The sequence below is a fragment of the Leptodactylus fuscus genome, chromosome 1, assembly GCF_031893055.1.
Source record: "Leptodactylus fuscus isolate aLepFus1 chromosome 1, aLepFus1.hap2, whole genome shotgun sequence".
NCBI lineage: Eukaryota > Metazoa > Chordata > Amphibia > Anura > Leptodactylidae > Leptodactylus > Leptodactylus fuscus.
Window position 1 is genome coordinate 327,588,649 of NC_134265.1, and position 18,032 is coordinate 327,606,680.

The 18,032-nt window shown below is 42.4% G+C and overlaps 1 protein-coding gene across 3 annotated transcripts in view; it reads left to right on the top strand.

Annotated features, from left to right (window-relative positions):
• The window catches only part of PPP2R2C (protein phosphatase 2 regulatory subunit Bgamma), a 107,388-nt gene extending 90,086 nt beyond the window's left edge, over positions 1-17,302 (top strand). For 2 of the 3 annotated variants that reach the window (XM_075260787.1, XM_075260797.1), the window contains 4 exons: positions 110-274; positions 8,711-8,880; positions 9,519-9,610; positions 11,282-17,301. In XM_075260787.1, coding sequence (XP_075116888.1) covers positions 110-274; positions 8,711-8,880; positions 9,519-9,610; positions 11,282-11,573 — 719 coding nt within the window. In that variant the 3' untranslated portion in view covers positions 11,574-17,301. Of the gene's footprint in view, positions 1-109; positions 275-8,710; positions 8,881-9,518; positions 9,611-11,281 lie in introns of all 3 variants that reach the window. The other variant, XM_075260805.1, reaches the window with a different exon arrangement.
• The last annotated feature ends 730 nt before the right edge of the window (positions 17,303-18,032 follow it).

Here is an 18,032-nt window from a genome sequence, read left to right on the forward strand (position 1 = left end):
CCAACTTTTTACATTAGAGAATTGAAATGGGAATCCGTAATTACACCCATATTGGATGACTACTGCACCTAACTTGTCATTACTTATCCTTAAGCACCTGTAATATCAGACATTGTAGACATCAAGCCTGCCAACATGGAAGACCTGACCGAAGTCATCACAGCTGCCGAATTTCACCCCTACCATTGCAACCTTTTTGTGTACAGCAGCAGCAAAGGATCTCTGAGGTTGTGCGACATGAGGGCGTCTGCGCTTTGCGACAAGCATTGTAAACGTAAGTTCTAAAATTCGATCCTTATGGTAAAGTTATGGTGGATGCATGTAGAGGGCTCTTACAGACATTATATATTGATGGCCTATCCTCAGGACAAGCTATCAATATCTGATTGGTGGGGTTGAATACCGTGGCACAGTTACTGCCAGGAGCCAGAACTGAGGAATAGAGGAGGAAGGATAGAATAGGATAAGAAATTTTAGCGTAGTGTGCGTAGGTGTAATACTATGTGATGTCTAGGGTATATACTAGGGTATGTCTGAAGCTGCTGTAGTTGGGTGTTAATCGGATTGTCCGGGGTAAAGCATTCCAGAGCACCAATGCAGCTCAAGAAAAGTCTTGGAGACGGGAATGGGATGTCCAGTAAGGTCAGTGGCAGAACATAGATGACAGCTAAGGTGGTAGATAGTGACAAGGGAGGAGATGTAGGGAGGTGCAGCACTATGGATTAATTTATTGGTGAGTGTGAGTATAAGTATGCCAATCCTGTATTGTCAACTGGTGATATCTCTGGAAATATTATAGGAAGGCCTGCTGTGTCTTATCTGTAGGGTTAAGCCGATCTTGAGATTTCAGGATCGATTTTAAAATCCGATTTCTGATCATTTTCCAGCCGATCCCAATTGCAATCGTGAAATTTACTCGATTGCTGATGAGAATCCGATCTTTTCCGATCCCGATCGCTCAACCCTACTTATCTGTCAAATCTTAGTGTCGGATAAAATCCGCGAATCTCATCTTTCATACGACACCAGAAGCACAGTTCTACGTTTTAATAATATAAAGTCCCCCTTCCAGCCTCAACCTCTCCGTGGTATACATTAGCCCATGCAGCCCTATACGCCACATAATGAGTTAGAAAGCAGATGTCAGAGCAGGATTTCACAGAAAGGAGCTAGAATTTATTAGTAAAGTATATTATAACATGTACAATGGCGTAACTAGGAATGGCAGGGGGACTTTTGACATCCCCCCCCGACACTGAAGACCTCGACCAACTGACCCCTACCACCACCACCCCCACTATAATACCCCATATTGGCCCCTGCACACAGTATTATGTCCCCATAGTGGCCCCAGTACACACTATTGTGGCCACAGTACACAGTATTTTGTCCCCATACTGGCCCCAGTACACAGTATTATGTTCCATTGTGGACACACATGAACAATTATTATACTCTGGGGTCTTTTCAGACCCCAGAGTATAATAATCGGAGACCCAGAGGGATACAAACATAAAAAAACTAATTTTACTTACCTATGTCCCAACTCCCCTGCATTTTCCGTCGCTGTCAGCCATCTTCCGGGACGTCATGTGACTGCGGCCCAAGTAAGCCGAAGCCTGCCCAGAGCCTGGAGAGGTAAGTAACACAGTTTTTTATGTTATCTTACCTCTCCCGGGCCTCCGATCATTATATTCAGGGATCTGAAAAGACCCCCGAGTACAATAGTGCTTGTGGGGCCCGCACCGTCACTTACCAATCCCGGCCTCTGCCAGGATCGGTAAGTATATAGGGCCCGTTAACGGCCTATTAGAAAAAAACAAAAAACGCAGCGGTAGCGGCTGTCGCCAGACCCCTAATGCCCCGGGCCCTGTGGCAGCTGCTACCACTGCTACCACGGTAGTTACGCCACTGAACATGTACTAATGTCACAAACATGCCAGAAATCCAAAAGTTGTTTATGTACGCTTTAAAGGGATTTTCCAGGACTTAGGTATTGATGACCTATCGTTTGGATTGGACATCAATATCAGATTATATCATCAGTCACATGGTCTGTTTGCATCTCAGTCCCATTCAAGTGAATGGGGCTAAGCTGCACAGTCAAGCACAGCCACTATACAATGTATGGCAATGTTTAGCAGCTGATCGGTGGGAGTGCTCAGTGTCGGAACCCACTAAACTGATATTGATGACCTATTCAAACAAACTTTTTAACGGGGAAATATTTTGACATTGACCAAAACAGATAACCCACATTAACGTGCAATATAAAACTTTAATCCAGTTAGAAAAATAACTTTTATATGGGGAGATTTTGGAATGGTAGAGGAGAACGGTTGGATTTCAATTATATAAACCCACATCGGTACCGAAATATCATCAAAAACATCCATGCTAATTAATGCTGACCTTTAGCAGTAAGTGTACCGCGCCAGTAATTGTTTCATTACCATCAAACACTCAATTACTTTATCATACAGCCATTTCCAGGCACCAGTCCAGAAAACATATAATGAACCTCCGCAGTTCTGGACTAGTCAGACTTGACGAAGACAAGGAACAAACAGCTTGTTTGGTACAATCCAGCACTGCTGATAATCGCTGTGACTTATATTAGTACCCGCTGCAGTGCTTACTGACGGAGATGTACATTTATGGGTTGTCTCACACAGCGTAAGCGCGCCGCTCATTTAGACCCATACACACGAGCGCTTCAAAACACATCCTATTCACTTCAATGGGAGCGTGCGTGAAGTCGGCTTTACGCGCGCTCCCATTGAAGTGAATGGGATGTGTTTTGAAGCGCTCGCGTGTACAGGTCTAAATGAGTGGCGCACTTACGCCGTGTGAAGGGGCCCTATTAGGATTCCAGGATGCTTAGGATGACTTATAGGGAGTCTGTCACCACAACCTAGCAATGCAAATGGATAGGTTAGGGTCACCTGAATTAAACAGTGTGAAGCTTTGTGAATCGATGGCTCCATTGCTGAAATATTTGCTGGTTTTGGAGCTCTTTAGAGCTATGACGGACCGCTACAACAGAAGTCACATATGAAGCCTGAAGAACCCCATTAAAGGGGTATTCCCACATCGCATACTCACCAGTCTTCACTGCTGTAAAATCTTCTTTCTTCCTGGTTTTTTACGTCATTTGGTGGGTGGGGTGCCGTTTAGCTCTGCCCCCAAATTAGTGTGTAGCTCCGCCCACCGCATAGCGTGATCCTATGGGGTGGCTGAAGGGCCTGTGATGTCATCAAAGGTCCTTAAACACTATGTGCACAATATTGGACTATGAAGTACAGTCAGGAGCAACTCCATTCTGTGTTACATACAGAGACTGCCTGTCTCTGCCATAATGAATACAATTAAATTAGCTAACCTGATAAGTGGGAGAACAGAAGACGTTCAGAAATGAAAGCAGCTCCTCTCCCCTATCTGAGTGCAAGACCTAGGTCACGTGGTTAACGCCGCACCTCCCATGAGGCGACCTGAAGCGAGCACTTCAGGCAGCGCTATGCCAGGGCCCCAGGGAGGGTGGCATTTTTTCTTACCTAAGCCAGTCCAGGACAAGCTGTGTATGGAGCGGTGTATTGGGGAGGCCACTGGAGCAGCGCTGCTCCGGTAGCCTCCCCTCACGCTCAGGCAGAGAGCAGGTCTTCTCCGTGCCTGCTCTCTGCCTGCGAACGCCGCTAAGCCCCGCCCCCTTCGCTAAGCCCTGCCCCTCCTCTGGAGGGGGGGCGGCTTTCTGTCGTTCGCTTCGGGCGGCGAAAGGGGCAGGTTCACCCCTGCACGTGGTGTAGACACAGGAATAGCTAGATACACAGGCTCGCTCCCGTGCACTTAGCCCCTCCTCCCTCCCCCCTGAGAGCAGCAGATACATCACTTGACTTTTGAGCAGATAAGTCAAGGGCTGTGTCAAAAAAAATTTAATAAAGTAAGATAGTGGACAAACAAAGCAGTTTTGCTGAAGCAATGTATTTAGGAAAAGTCTTACATCCACATTAACAAGCAGTATAGATAGGATCTTTGTGATGGGACAACCACTTTAACTGTAATGGGATCCTTCAGGTGTCCTATTTAAATTCACACACACATGAGTATTTTTGCTTTGTTATTCCAACATTAGAAACTAAAAGGCAAGTAGTATTGTGCCAGTGAGTGAGTCTGCAGGAGATACTGCTGTGCTTTATCACTCACTCCTGTGCCAGTGAGTGAGTCTGCAGGAGATACTGCTGTGCTTTATCACTCACTCCTGTGCCAGTGAGTGAGTCCGCAGGAGATACTGCTCTGTTTATCACTCCCCCTCCTGTGCCAGTGAGTGAGTCCGCAGGAGATACTGCTCTGTTTATCACTCCCCTCCTGTGCGAGTGAGTGAGTCCGCAGGAGATACTGCTGTGCTTTATCATTCCCCTCCTGTGCGAGTGAGTCCACAGGAGATACTGCTGTGCTTTATCACTCCCCTACTGTGCCAGTGAGTGAGTCTGCAGGAGATACTGCTGTGCTTTATCACTCCCCTACTGTGCCAGTGAGTGAGTCTGCAGGAGATACTGCTGTGCTTTATCACTCCCTGCTGTGCAAGTGAGTGAGTCTGCAGGAGATACTGCTGTGCTTTATCATTCCCCTCCTGTGCGAGTGAGTCCGCAGGAGATACTGCTGTGCTTTATCACTCACTCCTGTGCCAGTGAGTGAGTCTGCAGGAGATACTGCTGTGCTTTATCACTCCCCTCATGAGTGAGTCCGCAGGAGATGCTGGTGTGCTTTATCACTTCTTTCTCCCATCTGCTCCTCCCACTTGCTTTAGTTCCTGATGACCTAATCTAGATGAGTTACTTCACTTTGAAGGTCAAATCATTTGGAACTAAATACCTGACAGGCCCATCATAGTCTGGGGTTCGTCAGGAGTTATGGGCGTTGATTGTGTTGATATCCTGGGTTCTGGTAACAGCAGTATCACATAAACATAATTAGGCAGAAAAGCAGCCAGTCCCTTGCTCAAAGGGCAAAGGGTCAAAATATAATTAATTAATTTATTTATTTATTTTGGTTTTCATATTTTTTTTTTACTTTTTTTTTCAAATTTTTATGACATCACTGAACTAGTTCCAGCACATGGCTAATAGCTGTATAACAAAAGGTCACCGAGCTGTCGATGATTTTCTGCTTCAGACAAACGGAAACTCTTACAATATTCAGTGTGAAATTTGGGAAGTCTTCCAAGTAGTTTTTGTAGTTTTTGTGACATGTGGAGATGTGCAGCCTTGCGGTAGTATAGTAATTATCAATTAGACAGATGTGGGGTAAAACGCGGTATTCAGCCCGCTGGCAGACTAGAATTACGGATGACAGTTCTACAATAGGAAGCGTATAATTTAGAACAAGCATTCATTCCATACAGTCTGAGCAAATTCATTACTGAAGCAGTTTAGCTGCGCTGCCAGGTATATAGGAAAAAGACAAAGAACATATAACCTACTGCATTATAACATTAATGTGTCTAGCAGCAGGTGCTTTCCATCATTCACGCCAGTATAGCGGCACTATGAGTTACGCCATAATACTTCTGGCACATGTTTACCGCCATTGTTGTATGCATGTTTATAGAGACAATACTACAACTGAACATTGCAAAGAGAAGCAGCCCGCTCGGTCTTGCCGCATATTCTGTGACTGATTCAGGCCGAGGCTCCACATTGCGGAAGCACAGCTTTTTTTTGTTGCAGTTTTTTGAGCCAAAGCCAGGTTTTAGTGGTGGTAAACTCCCTTTAAAGGGAAAAGTCACCCTAAAATGCTACATTTTTAAACCAAATTTTTATGTTAAATGTATTTCTTTGATATTTTAAAATTCTCTCTCTCTCTCTCTCTCTCTCTCTCTCTCTCTCTCTCTCTATATATATATATATATATACACAGCTATTAAACTTCAACTTAGTCTCGATTGTAATGCACTTTCCTTGAAAATGTGTCTGCAGTCAGTCATTGCTGCCACTAGGTGTCTCCCTTCTAGCTAATTTGCAGTTCACTCTTTTGTCACTAAGGAAGTCTGTCCATAGATATATTCCATTCCATTTTGCTTATCTCAGTGAGATTGCAGAGGGTGGTCCCTTTCTCTCTTTACACAGTGAATGGAGGGGTTAGGGGGTGCTTCTGCTCACAGCCTGCACAGACATGTCTGGAGATTGCTGCTGTGTGCAACAGACAGAGGATTCTTCAAATTTCCCAGCTTACAATGTAAGAAAAGTCTCCTCTGTACTTGTATCTACTTCTGGCTGCTTGTCTGATTACAGATGGGATATTATTCACATACAACAAGCAGCTTTCCTGACTATGCTCATAGATTGTTTTGTTTTCTTCTTTCTTGTGTTTTACCTGCTTGCTTGCATGTATTTGCCTTGTATTTATAGTGCAGTGTACCTGCATCTTCTATATTATCATCACATGGGCTTCTCTCAGGTATTTTATTCCAATTGTACAGTTACTCCTGGCAGAATGGCAGTATTAGCAATGGATGAGGGAGGGGCAGATTGCTCCTTACTGTACACGTCCCCTATCTCAGGGAGAAGTGGGAAATGTGTTTCAGACATAATGTGATTCTTAGCAGCAGAAAAACTGATAGGACATTGTGTATGAAGGCTTATACAGTCATATAACAGACTACCCAACAAGACCCTGAACATATTTCATCTTTTCATAAAAATTTGAGTACCCTTTAACGGAGCGAGGCAGCATCTGAGGGCAGGACTCTTATGCCAATCACCTCCCATGCCATAACCCATGAAGCAGAGCTGTATTTGCTATTAAACTGCTTTCTATATGAACTAGAAGAAGAACAAAAAACTCATCAAATCGATGTGGCAGCCAGCAGAATATTTGTTTTCCTACATTATGATTACATATTTGACAGTAGACTCAAGTTTTTTTTTTTGTTAAACATGTAAAATTCAGTAAAAGCAAGAAAAAAAAACAGAAATAGCAAGAACTATAGGTACAGTAATCTAAAAATAAAGTGAATCTATGCAAATAATCTCCTAATTTGTAGCATCCTCTCTGAGAAGTCATACCGCCCACAGCAAGCTATAAACAGCAGCCAGCCTTCTGAATAAACAGGCTGGAGATAGCGGAGCCGAGAGTGTGCGCAGGAATAAATCATCCAAAAACACTTACTCCATACTTATTACTAAGTGTTTCTATTGTGAGGCCTCATCATCGGAAGTGCGGCACTTGTACAGGTATATACAGATAGTAATAGCATCTGATGGGGAAAAACAACAACAGATCATCAGATATATGAAAGCAAAAGGAGAGATGTGACACGACATTTCCTATCATGAGAGCATAAGAAAAGTATGAACATACGCAAGGTATAGAAGGGTTAATAGCTTATTTTCATCAATTTACAAAATTAAATGAATGAAGAAAAGAGAAATCTAAATCCCATCAATATTTGGTGTGACCTTAAGGGCTAGTTCACACGGGGTTCCGCGTGAACACATTCTGTCGCAGCTGCCTGCTTTCTGCTCCGGATTAGGCTCAAATGAATGGGCCTAGTTTGGAGGGTGGTGTCGCGAGGTGGACGCCGCGGCTGAATCACCCGTGGAATCCACCTGAAGAAGGGGCAACTCGCTTCTTTTTTTCCACAAGTGGGAACAAACTGCTCGAGGAAAAAACAAATGAAAATCAATGGGCGGCGGCAGGATTTTGACGCGGATTTCGCACCAAAATCCTGACCATTTTGCCACATTTGAACTAGCCCTTACCCTTTGGAAGAGGAGTCCTGAAAATGATATGGCCCCCACAGATATAACCCTGATCTCAACATCATCCAGTCTGTCTGGGATGACATGAAGAAACAGAAGGATTGGAGCAAGCCTACATCCACAGAAGATCTGTGCTTAGTTCTCCAAGATGGCGGGAACAACCATTCCGTTCCTTCAAAAATTGTCTGCAAATGGATCAAGAAAAATTGATGGAAGGCAAAGGGCAAAGGTCACTCCAAATATTGATGGGACTTAGATTTCTCTTTTCTTCATTCACTTTGTTTTGCTAATTGATGATAAATAATCTATTAACCCTTCTAATTCTGAAAGCATTCTTACTTTGCAGCTTATTTTGTGCCTAAAACTTTTGCACACTACCATATGTACCAAGAAAACAACCAGTGCATATAATAAACATAGCCATAGGACTCCCAAACAAGGCTAATATCAAAAATTGACTACAGCATTCCTCAATTTTTGTCCCTGCCATGTATAGGCCCTTAGTCCCCTCTAGCCACATAGTAGCTAGGGTCATGTAGTAACTTTACATGGCCGAATACCGCAGTGTAGCGCTGTCCTCCTCACAAGTAATGAATGTGAATGCAACTAAGATGGAACTTACAAGTTGCCACAACTATGACGTGATAGCCGCAGGCCTTGCAACTGTCATGGCAACTTCGAAGCCACAACACAACTGACCACTTTACTTGCGATGAAGGCAGCGCCACACTGCAATTTTTGGCCACAACAAGTGTGTCTGTGTCCTGGATCAGTGTAGCCCTCGCCTTATGAAATGGTTGCCACACAATCGATAGCCATCGACAGCTGTCAGATGTGTGTGACCAGTTCAAAGGACAACTTTTATATGATGTCATGGAGGTGTACGTTGTATGACGGTGTATCACTATGTGTACTATTAATATCGTATCAGTAATAACTTTATTTCCTTACAGTTTATGAAGAACCCGAGGACCCCAGCAACAGATCATTCTTTTCTGAAATCATCTCATCAGTTTCTGACGTCAAATTTAGTCACAGCGGCCGCTACATGCTCACACGGGATTACCTCACTGTCAAAGTTTGGGATCTAAACATGGAAACCAAGCCCATTGAAACATACCAAGTAAGTAAGATCTAAATCCTGGGGGTGGTCTGGTGTAAACTCATTTTCACATAATGAGGGAATTCTGACTTAGGCCCCATGCACATGGCCGGGTGTGCTCCCAATGTGGGGCCAAGATTACCATGGAATGCACTCGGAGTGATATCTGAGCGTTTTCCATTATACATTCACGTCATTCGGAGCTTCCAACTCATTCAGTTTCGATGACACGGAGCTGGATAGGACCTGCTCTATAGTCATTTCTGTTATTGGAACAAAATGGATTGGACGTCTCATAGGGGAGTGCATCACGGAAATCACTTAGATGACACTCATGTCACTCCTAGTCTCATCCGAGTGCATTCTGCTGCAAACATGGTGCCACATCGGAAGCACACCTGCTCATGTGCATGGGGTGTAAGAGGGTCACTGGATCTATTAAGTATTTCTGGATGTGCCTCACAGATGCATTGCTAAAGTCTCGGAATACAGTAACACCCAAGTACAGGATGTCCCCCAATTGGGCTTATGCAATTTCACAAGACTCCATTAACCTTCTTACTTAGGCCAACGAATCCCAATAAATTGGAATTCTGGAAACCCGATGAAATGATGAATCATAATGATGGAAACCTGTAATATTTTCTCTCATCCTACAGGTTCACGATTACCTTAGAAGCAAGTTATGTTCCCTGTATGAGAATGACTGCATATTTGACAAGTTTGAGTGTGCCTGGAATGGATCTGATAGGTAAGTGCCACCATAGAGAAGCTAGAAGATTTTATATCTACCGACAATAAAAAGTTGAGAATATATGCCGTACAGTCAAGTGATTTGATCCATAATTTCGGCATGCGCCAAATCTCAAAGTCAATGTAAATCTGGAAGGGCCAGACATCAGGAGTTGACAAAGTTCTACCATGAGTTAACACTTCATTGTTGGTGACTTCTTGGTGATCAATTTTTGGCGTACTTTGGCAATTAGAGGAGTTTTCCAGACTTTATAGTTGATGACCTATCAATTAAAGATTGTCATGGGCGTGACACGGGGGTCCGCCAGCCAATCACTTGTTCGTAGAAGCTGCAGCGGTCAGGTGAATGATGCAGCCTCTTCAGCACTTACCAAGGACAGTGCCACATCTGTACAATGGTTGTGTTTTTTTTATTGCAGCTTAGCCTATTCAGTTGAATGGGACTGAGTTGCAGTCAGGCCATATAACCAATTAACGTGATGTCACATGGCCTTTGGAGTGTAAGCAGTGCTTAGGGAGTGCTGTTGCTGCTTGAAACAGCTGATCTGTGGTAGTCCCGGGTGTCAGACCCCCATGAATCTTCAATTTAATTGGTTCTCAATTAAAAAGTCTCAGAAAACCCTTTTAACCATAGTCATGTGCAGGAATGTAGTATCAGTATTACAAACATTCAACGTAATTTTGTAAAGACTGGAAAATGGCGATACATCCAAAGAATTGGAATTTACGAGCCGCTGATTTTGAGACAGATTCTGCCCTGAATCTGCCACCAGTTAAATTCAATGGGAACCAGAGACCGAAAAAGGATGTTGTAAAAAATAAGCGTCCTGCTCAGTCTAAAGGCAAATTCTATGAGTGATTCTGACACAGAACCCATGATACAATCCATTCTGCAGATTACAGTCATCTATCTGAGCCTAAGCAGATGGACGGAAAGTGAAGAGAAATTTGAGGTGGAGCTATACCTTAAATTTCTCTTTCTCTCTGTTTTGTGAACACACCCTTATGAGTGTTCACGTGTAGGAATTTGACGCTAAATTTGTCAAGCAAAAAAATTCCGATTCAGGAATTTGAAGCAAATTTTTCTGCTTGTCAAAAACACAGGAGGATTTTGACGCTGAATTTGAAGCGGGGCTTGAAGCAAAATTTGGAGAAGAGTGCTATAGTATTTTGCCTTTATTGGACAGGGCCAAAATCCAAATTCCACAAGTGGATTTTGACAAATTCCATACTGACGGAAAAAGGTGTATTTTAATGGAAATTCTCAGATGGAATGTGCCTGAAGAACAAGCAGGACGCTTATTTTTTTGCGCTAGCTGATTCTGTGTCAAATTCCCATGTGGGAACACTCCTTTAGAGACAAAGAGACTGTGTTCAAAGAGAAAGACCACAGACTGTGAAATGTACATTATTTGTATTAGGGTCCATTCACACGGAGTAACGTGCCGCGTGATGTGGCACGTATACGGCGTGTGAGACTTTGCGCGCCGTAAAAGCTCCCATTGAAATCAATGGGAGCTTTTACGGCGCGCAAAGTCTCACACACCGTATACATGCCACATCACGCGGCATGTTACTCCGTGTGAATGGACCCCGAGTATATTTTTTTCTTATCTATAGAGTGTTTTTTTTAACCACAGAAGATCACATTTCCTTTGGTTTCCTTTAGTGTCATCATGACTGGGGCGTACAATAACTTCTTCCGAATGTTTGACCGCAACACGAAACGAGATGTCACCTTAGAAGCTTCACGAGAAAGTAGCAAACCACGAGCAGTCCTTAAACCCCGTAGAGTGTGCGTTGGTGGCAAGAGACGGAAAGATGACATAAGTGTGGATAGTCTGGACTTCACCAAGAAGATCTTGCACACGGCTTGGCATCCCACTGAGAACATCATTGCCATAGCAGCGACAAACAATCTGTATATATTTCAGGATAAAGTGAACTCAGATATGCACTAGGATTACCAATTTTTTTGTAATTTCTCAACCGACCTTCCCAAAGGCATCATGTTTTGATGACCTGTCCAGGATAGTCTCTGGTGATGGAATTATTATAATGGTCTTTCTAAATGTCTTGTACAGATAAACCTCAAACAGTGGGGATCTCCTTCTTTTCTCCACTGCCCATTGTTCTTTTAATTTATTTATTTTCTTGTATCATAGTATAGTATACAAGCTTTGCAGCAAAAAGATCGAAGACAAAAAGGTCGAACTCAAAAAGCCAAAAAGATTGTTTAAAAGGATACAACAGTTTGGTTTTAGTATGGGACTATATATTATATTTAAAAAATTCAACATGTTCAGGGCCATAAAAGTGAAAATATATGAATATGACGTCATCATTTAATTTAAAAGAAAAAATTTTGGTAAAATTGGGGCTACAAGACCGTACAGGTGGCAATGCTATCATGAGCCCAGGCAAATAATAGTCCCAAATGGGCATTTATAGGCCTCTAACCACCAGTTGCGTCATGGGGCACAAAATTTGACTTGTCACATGTAAGTCTAATTTGTTATATGGGAAGAATATGCAAATCTGACTTCCATGATGTAATTAGGATGCCAGTGCCTCAAGTATGCACACCAATAGAGGGAGCTGACTGAGAATGTGCAAGTCTATCTCCCATGATGTAATTAGGAAGACAGAGTCTCAGTCAAACAACCTGCCGACCTTCTCAGAGGCCTTTGTTTGCAATGATGTTGGGATTATACCAGATACAGTCTCTCAGCCAAAGACAGCTGTTTCGATGTATTTGCATCTCATCAGCTTGGCGCAGAGAGGACTGATCTCCTTTGCACAGTGGAGCGCTTATGGCTTAATAAGACTCCACACACCTAAATGGTGGTTCTCTCCTTATGGAGTGACGATATCCCCTCAACCCTGTCTAATTTGTTATAGTCAAAGATGTACCAACCATGCCAACAACATACCATACTGTACTAACAGGTGTAAAGTTGTGGGAGTATAGCAGTATTCCTCAAAGGGGTGCCAAATCTACACAATGGTAGGAGATTTTAGGGAAATCAAAGACCCTAACCCATATGGGACTCAAAAATTTCTGATGGCAGCCATGAGTAACCAACAAAAAATTTGGATGCGAAAAGAAATTGTGTAGACGAGAAGGATAAATTATATTATAAAATTGACATAATATTACATGTCTGTATATTGCATCATCATAATGTAGTAAAAAAAAAATACAAAAATAAAAAAAACAACATGCATGAACCATATTATGAGAAAACTCAAGTTTATCCTATACTTCAACATGCAGTGAAATTAATATTTTCCCCATGTGGCTAAATAATACATACCAAATAAGGGGGAACAAAAAATGAAATCCATCTTTGCATGTGTAAATTCAGGTACTGGAAGCTTGTGCTTACTCCATTAATATTAAAATATATGTAAATATATATAATTTACATCAAAAAGATCGACGCTTAACATTCGATGCAGCAAAGTTTTGCAACGTTGGGTTTCTTAATTAAATTACATGTGAATCATGTAAAATTATACGAAAAAAAAAAAAAGGTGTCGGGAAATAATTTTCCACTAGAGTGAACGTAAAGTACAATATAACAATAGTACAATAATAGAACTAGAATAATAGGTCATGAATCTGCTACGTAATGTAATAGAATACGTAAAAATTATTCCAGACCATTATGCCACCAGAACCTTTGAGAGGCATCAGGGTTATGGGGGTGCAGTGGAAACAGTTGCACCCGGGCCCTAGTACCTGAGGGGGGCCCAACAGCCCCTGTTTCATGTAAGAAGACATGAGTATAATAACTGGCATATGGTAGATGGTGGCCCTATTACTGATCTTGTTAGGGCCCCTGAACTTAAAAGAAACCGAAGAAATACCTCTGATACAGATAGACTATTTGTGAAGCGTCCTTACATCAGGGGTATACAAGAGAGTCACGTGGCGTGAAACGTGACCTAGGCCAACTCTTATTTAAGGAGAAGTCCACCTAAAATCATGATATGAGATTGGTTCGGGCCTACCAATTGACGCCTATAATTTTTTCCAAATACGAAGACTGAGAAACATCTTGTTGTGTATGTTCGGCCTATATGACAACATAACCAAATTTATATACTTTTTGTATACATTGGTCTGGTATACGTTTACGGTATTTTTGACGTATTGAAGGCTAGGCTTGTCAAGGCAATGGTATCTTGTACTGTTTAGTAGCAGATTTAGGTAACGATAGAGATATACTAGGGTTTCGCAACCTTTTCAGATGCAGAACACATCTGGGAAATAGAATTTCCTCGGGGCGCCCCTACTAAACATTTTTTTTTTTTTACAAAAAGTGGTTTAAAAGACACCCTTGGGTACCTCCCAACCATCTTGGTTTCAGCAAGACAGTCGTAGATTTTAAGTTGTCCCGATTGGCGGAAGGTATGTCCCGGATTCAATTCATCTGTGTTTGGACTGTGGGGGTAAGCTGGAGTGGAATTTTATACTCGGAAAGAGGACATTATACAGTGGGCACACAAGGAGAGGGACTTTACTGTATGAAGGGCAGCTGGAGGGGGCATTATACTGCAGAGGGAGCTGGAGGGTGACATTATACAGTGGGTGCACCATGAGAGGGACTTTATACAGTGGGGGGGACATTATGATGTGGGGGCCACAAAGAGAACTGGATGGAAATGAATAGAGTCAATATGGATTTGCTGGGGCTAAATGTTCCACACATTCTGTCCCTAACCATGTCCTTTGAAAATTGGGAGGCATGCTGTTGGCAATCGCTGCGATATACAGTTTGCACCATTCTTTGAACGTACACCTTTGTACGTTTAAAGAATGTAAACTAACCCCTAGAAAGAACCCAAGCCCCTTTGCCAGTCCTTAGACCCAAAGGAACCAATCACCGTGTAGCTTAAATTTTTACACTGGCACTCTATCATCCTACTGGGAGAAGGAGGCCACTGTGGAGATCACTGCCCAATACGTGTCCAGCTGCCACCAAACAAGAGGAAGATGAGACCCCAAAGACTATTTAACCCCCACCACCCACCCATACCCACACATCCCAAACAAGAACGACGAGACCCCAAGGACGCACGTACCCCCAAACCACATACCCCACTCCCACCCCCAACCATTCTCTGCTTTGGCAATCCCAAATGTTTTTTCTTCGGTTATGCTAATAAAGCCCCTTTGTTGTCCATAGCAACCAATCAGCACTCAGCTTTCATTTCTCAAACTGCTCAATTTGGTCAACGTGGTCAATCTCTCAATTCGTTCCAATAGATGAGGCCTCCAAAGGGTTCAGGGACCAATATGGAACCCTGCACTGTTTAATTTGGAAACCAGAGACTAATATCATCTCACAAGAATTTAGGTGGACTTCCCCTTTAAATATTTTATTTTTAATAAATTCAGAGATGTAAATTTATGAGTCACAATAAAATTTGGGGAAACAAAGCTATGGAAAAAAAAAATTCCTGTTTCTGATTCATTGTGAACTATATAAGGTCTCGCTGCATGCTTTTTACGCACCAAATAGAAAACGATTTTTTTCTTAAAGCTGCGGCTCAGTTTTGCTCATTAAAGCATTTTATACATTTATTTCAGGATTACCGTATATTGCTTACTTATCTGTGACGTGCCGCGGCGCGGGACACAATGGCTGCTTGGTTACATTAAACATGGGAGAAGTGTAGATGAAACTCTCATGAAGTTCACCGTCTCTATGCAGTTCAATATATAAAATTTCCAATGCGCTTCTGAAATCCAGAGAAAATCTTTAAAAAAAAAAAATGTTTACATTTATAAACCCAATTCTGTGAGAATTTAGTCACAGGAATATAGTGGACTTTCCACCTACATGCGATGGAGGCCGCCATTTTGTTGAAGCCTCTGAATACCTACAAACATTACTAAGGTATTGTCGTACTGATATCTAAGAGAGCTGACTCATTTTTAAGAGGTATCAAATGAGCAGTTTCTTATTGTTTGGTCCACAAAATGGCGGCCTTCATTGGGTATAAGGATGTGTTCGCATGGCTATATCTTCAGTTGCATATTTCTCACTAGTGCAGTGGTCTCCGACATTGGACTGTTGTGAAACTGCACCTTTCAGGATTCCCCTGCGGACATGGTGCTATTCAATCTGGAGTGTCACCGGTTGTAGACCACTGCCTTGGACTCTATTCACACGTGAAAAATGGCCATGTGCTCTCCATGGTCTGTGAAAAAGTAGAGCATGCCCTACTGATTGACAGATTAGAAACACGGCTCCATTTTCACGGATCCGACTTTCATTGCCAGTCAATGGGTCAGTGAAAACCATGGATGCCACACTGGCACAGTCACGTGAATATAGTCCTAGATGAATTAGTTCCTGTTTTTAGTTAGAATTGCCCTGAAAATATTGCCATGTGAAAACTCCCTTAGCAACCGATCACTTTTAAAGGGTATCTGTTACCTTCAGATTAGGGTGTCTTTACACTGCCCTAATACAACCTGAAACGGTGAGCGCAGTGGCAAGCATTAAATGGCTCCTTAAAGTGCCCCTCTGGGCATCAGAAGAAACAAGTCTTGTCCCCCATGATGAGTCTTGGTACTAAATAGTCAGGAATACAGACCACTATCAGCTTTGCTAATTGTCTAAAAGAAATCACAGAGGGGCGGGGCATAGAGGACATGCCTTGTTTCTAGTTCCTGGGAGGAGCATGTCACAGCTAATTTCCCGCCCCCGAGGGGCACTTTAAGAGGTTGTTCAATAGTAGAAATTGTGCCCATAGGTGACAGCTCCTCTGACAGGTTCCCTTTAAAAAAAATGAGGCCTTATTGATCAAGACTAGTTGACATAACGGATCGTGTTGACCATAGCAACAAATCAGGTATGGTTGTTTTCAATTCAAATACAACAGCTGGATTACGAATGGTTGATAAGGGCAACACCCCACATGTCTAGTTTTGATGAATTAGTCCCATCGTGTATTATACGCCTTTCTAGAGCCCATGGGCTCCTGTACATATGCATGTTTTATAGTTTGGTTTGAGGGAAACGGCTGCTGCTTTCAAGCGCAACAAGCAAAACTTTTTATATCTATCTCAGTTTCCTGTATGTTAAAGTGATACATACAATGTGTATGTTCTACTTTTTCTAACCTTATGTATATATGTGTGAAGCACAACAGCATGTGCACCAATTTTCAGCCATACTGCACACAATATAAAATGTGTCAGCTTTTGTTCAAGGAAATGAGGAATGTCTGTTTATACTGTATAATGTACTTATTCTGGACAATATATGTATATATTTACTGAACCGATGTAAGCTTTTTTTCTTCTGTAAAAAAAAAACAAAAAAAATTATAATTTTAAAGATTGTTCTAGTACCATGGACAAATGAATGATGTGAACTGAGCAGATAAGGTCTGACCTATTTGTGTGTGGTCTCAATAACAAGGGTTATTTTAAAGTGAAGTATTGTGGTTATTCCATTTTTTGCTTGTTCCCAGTTATTTGGTTGAATGGAATGACACAGTTAACTGCGAGTGAGAGCGTGCTGGCACTTCTCGCTGGGATAGAGGGAAAAGAGTTGCTTCATTCATAACCTGGACATGAATATGGTAGGAATGCATGCTGTGAAATTAAGGTTACGCTAGGTTCATGCTATCATAGCATCCCCGTTGTTCCGATCCAAAGGACCAGGACAGTCGAGAGATGGAATGCTAAAATAGTGGTAGCACACGACTATAATGGGGTCCGTCGTTTTGAAACTGAGACCAGCAGAGGAAAAAGTGCTCCAACGGTCTCATTTTCAGGTGGACAATGTGATAGAGACACGGTAAACGTAGACTTACGACAACTATTTTTAACCAAGGTATGACAGTAATTTCCATATAAAATTAATAGAACTGTCCTGATCCTTTGGACTGGAACATTGGTAGAGGTGGCTAAAGCTATGGGGCAGATTTATTAAGGCTGTCATTTACTATGCCAGGCTTAATAAAGGCCCCAACTGGCGACATATCAAGAGGCTCCATCCTCTTAGTAAATCAAGAGGACAGCCATGTGCCAGAAATTAAATCTACAGCAGTCAGGAACCTGTATAACTCATGCTACAAATCTGGTGTGAGTTATATATGTCAAGCCGAGACATCCCCGCCCCGGGGCAGAAGGGGGGTGTGGGGCATCTGTTGGGCAAGAAAGGTCCTTGTGCCTAAGATGTGCCACATTGTCAGCCATCTACACCAGAAAACTGGTATTGATACGTTGATAAATATCCCCCAAATGTGCCACAATTCAATTTGCACCAAAAACTGGGGGACATGCCCTTGCACCATATTTATGCATTAGACACTTTTTGTTCCTCACTTGACAAGGAGTACAGATTAGTGGAAAAGGGGGCATAGTTTAAAAAATGCCCCGAAATGTGTGCCAA